Source organism: Alligator sinensis, unplaced genomic scaffold (genome assembly GCF_000455745.1).
Source record: "Alligator sinensis unplaced genomic scaffold, ASM45574v1 scaffold434_1, whole genome shotgun sequence".
In the NCBI taxonomy this organism is placed as follows: Eukaryota; Metazoa; Chordata; order Crocodylia; family Alligatoridae; genus Alligator; species Alligator sinensis.
Genome location: NW_005841994.1, coordinates 2,217,509 through 2,221,281, shown reverse-complemented (window position 1 = coordinate 2,221,281; position 3,773 = coordinate 2,217,509). Strand labels below are relative to the sequence as shown.

The 3,773-nt window shown below is 41.2% G+C and overlaps 1 protein-coding gene across 2 annotated transcripts in view; it reads right to left on the bottom strand.

The window, feature by feature from the left end:
- Positions 1-484: 484 nt before the first annotated feature.
- Positions 485-3,773, bottom strand: part of LOC102371638 (glyoxylate reductase/hydroxypyruvate reductase-like) — a 17,843-nt gene continuing 14,554 nt past the window's right edge. For both annotated transcript variants that reach the window (XM_025201438.1, XM_025201439.1), the window contains one exon: positions 485-758. In XM_025201438.1, coding sequence (XP_025057223.1) covers positions 637-758 — 122 coding nt within the window. In that variant the 3' untranslated portion in view covers positions 485-636. The remainder of the gene's footprint in view (positions 759-3,773) is intronic.

The window sequence follows — 3,773 nt, the reverse complement described above, 5'->3', positions numbered from 1 at the left end:
CTTTCCCCCTACACGCTTACCTGCTGGGGTGGGTGTCAGTGTCTGTGTGTGCATGTGTGTCTGCATGTCTGCATCTGGGGAGCTGTTGTGGGGGAGTAAGGGGCATCAGGAGGGCTGAGGAGGCTGTAGGGGGGAGTGCGGGACACCAGCAGTGCTGGGGGGGGCTGTGGGGGGCCTTTAATTTTTATTATGGATTTTGGGTTTTTAATCAGAGAATTTGCAATTTTTAAGCAGAGAAAACCAGGATCCCTGATCATAACAGCCACTCTTGAAGTTATGAAAATTTTAAGTGTTTTGCTGAATTAAAACCAGAAGTCATCCACTAATCATGCTCAGTGTGTTTTTTGGGGATGGGCCCACTGCACCCAAAAAAGGGAGCATTTTTCCTGGATGCTTCATTTCCATTTACCTGGAGCTCTTCCATTCAACAGCTATGGACTGCACAATAACCATCATGCTTCCACATAACCACCACAAGAGTTTCTTGTTATTCAAGCCTTGTTTATTATTTTCTAATTTGCAGGATGACACAGACACATAGATCTTTAGGGTTAAACAGGTCAGGATCTGCTAAGTTTCTCCAGGTTACTTTGAAGTTATGACCTTGCTCAGCAGGTGATGTTGTTTGGCTTTCCTTCATAAATGGAGTTCACTTGGCATGCTTTCCCCTTTCAAACCAGCCAGGAGGTTGTTGACAGCCAACACAGACATGGTGCTCCTAGTAGCATAGGTGGCACTTCCAATGTGAGGCAAAATCACTATGCAGGAGAAAAGACAACAAATGAGACGGTTCCACTTGTTACACTATCAGGTACTTTTGTTTTATGGTACTGTCGTGCTACCTCTATGTAACTAATCTCTGTGTGGGTGTGGTCTGGGAAGTACTAGTGGCTAACCAACAGTTTCCCTTGTACTGGTTTCAAAGTTTGAGAAATGCAGAAGAGGCTAGGGACCTCACCCCAGTCAATGTTGGTGAAAACTGAGTTAAACCGTGTACACCCCAGGGAATTACGCAATTATGCATGCGTGTAATTTTGCACATAAAACGTATGACTACACATAATCATGTAATATCGTGTAATTTCCCAGGGTGTAGCTGGTGAGTGGGAAGGGGAGCTTCTCCCTGCAGGAGGCGGGGGGAGGGGAGGAATGGGCATGGGGTTTGTGGGTTGGTGTGGCCCCTGCTGCCACATGCCCCCCACCTGCACAAACTCCCATACCCACACCTCCCCAGAAACCACACAACACCCCCACACCCCTTCAGAACCCCCCCCCACACCACATCCCACCCCACCACACAAGTACCTGCATACATTTCTAAAGAAAGTTCAAATATTGTTATATTTAATTTGTTAAACAATGTAATTAATTTTGCGTAATTTTGAATTTTTCAGTACATAATTCCCTGGGGCGTAAACTGGAGTCAATGAGTGTTTTGCTGTTGACTTCAACATGGCCAGGATTTCACCCTATGTTTTCAGATTGACAGTCTCCACACAGTGTGGTCTCCAGATTATTTCCACTCTAGCTACCTATGAAGTGAAGTGCAAGCTGTCTCATAACAAGAGAATGAAAGACAACTTTCAAAACATCATTGTTCTGACAGCCGCATAGCTACTTGCATGATAGGTTTGTCAGCAAAGTTGGTAATACATTGAAAACCAAATGCTGCTTTTAAAAGGGAGATAGAGGGCGGAAAGTCATCAAACCCTTCTATGTGGTATAAAAGCCACCTCTTCAAAAAAACTGAAATTATAAATAGTAGGAACAAATCCTAATTTCATGTAAAGGACTAAATGTATACAATATAATTATAAACAATAATGTTAATATTTGAAGACTGAGAAGCAGGAGAGCTAGGTTCTAGTCCCTGCTCCAGTGACTGCTTGCATTAATTATAACGCTATCAATTGGAGAGACCAACAGCTCCTGCTGCCCCAGGATGTCCTACAATCTGGTAGTTAGGTACTCCCCCAAGAGGATGGGGTGTGGGTTCAAATCCCTTCAGGCAGAGGGGGGAGCTAAATATAGATTTCCCACATCCTGCCAAAATGCTCTAGCCACAGAGCTATTGTGAAGAAGGGAAAACAATGACCTCTTCCTCCTCTTCTGTCATGATTTGGCCTCATTTTTTCCCCCCAACTGAAGCTTTTCTGTGAATTAGGAGTTGAATTTGTAAGTGATTTCAATAGGACTGAAACTACACTTTTTTGGCCAATTTGCTTTGCACTGAAAACGTTTCACTCAGCTCTATTCAGAGGCAGCAAACACTCTGAAGTCCCTGAGGTCTTTTTGAAAATCCTACCCATTGTGATCATTTAAGAACTTTACTAAAAATGAGACACGTCTTGATTTGATTAAAAAAAAGCCCAAGAAAAAGATGGTTAAAAAGAGGATTTACAATAATGCTAACATTGCATTTTTATATCACAGAGATACAATAATGTGCAGAGAATTTTCATCTTGCAGTTCTAAGAGGTATTTTTGTTATACAGACTTTTCTTCTAAGGAAATGTACTTTTTGAAAAGGGGACAGGCAGATTTTGGACAACTTGTTTATACTGACAATAGTTGGGGGAGACAAGGATTTTGGCAAAAGAAATGGGGCATACAGTACAAGCAAATCAAAATACATTTGTAAAATTTCAAAACAGCAAAATATACTGGTGTTTGAGAATGGAAAGTACTAAAGTTGCCAGTTCAAATGTATCATTTCAAGTGCTAGAAAGAATACTCAGGTAGATCAGAAATAGTATTCAGGGGAGGAAAATGCAGTTTCACATTTTAATGATTAACAAGGATTGGAGTAATAAATAATCACACCAAGTTACCTTTTAACTAGGAGCCAACATTTCATTACCTCCTTTTATATAGGACAGGTTTCTCACTGTTTTTTCTCTCTTTCTCTGATACTATATTATCTATAATAGCTCTCATCACCATCGTATCTAGGCACATTACTATCATTAGTGGATTTTATGCCATAAGGGAGGGCAGAGCTATTATTCCCTTTTACAGATGTAGAACTGAGATATAGAACTGTTTAAGTGACTTGTCTGAAGTCACACAGGAAGTCACAGTAACATGAGAACACTAACCGAACCTGACCCAGCTGGTTCAGCAAGGACAAGGGTAACTTTTCCAGCTCTGGGATGGAATGACCCACTCCAGGTCAAAGGCAGGTAGAAGCACAGGCACTAAGACCCAACCACCACTAATGCTTGTCCCCACGGCAGCCTGGGGAGAACACCTGCAGCTCAAGCGCCCCAACACCAAATGCTGCCAAAGCATAGGCTGTGAATATGGCTAGTGATTGATTGATTGCACTGATTAGTGCAAATGATGGACCTAGGAAAAGTGTGACTTATAAACAATACATGCTTAAGCTGGTATACAATCAATAATCAATAAGGTTGCATTTAAATCTTAAGTGGTAGCCTGGGAAAGTATAATAAGAATCTGTTTATCAAACCACTAACATTAGACTAGGCCAAGAATGAATGGCTGCTTTTTGGAAAAGTGTGTAACAACAACTAAAAGTAACAACTGATGTTTTGATAACAACTGAGTTGTACATAGTCAGCTAGAATTCAATACAATAATAATGTGTCTTTGTTAACCTGTCATCAGCCTTGGGTACTTTCAAGAAACTTATGCTAAATTGCAGACATGTGGCTAAAAAGCAGGCCAAAAAGCCTGTTTCAGATTGAACCTTTGCAGATGTTACAAATGGCCGAGTCAACAAAGTAAAAGAAACAGTACATGGCAAGTAG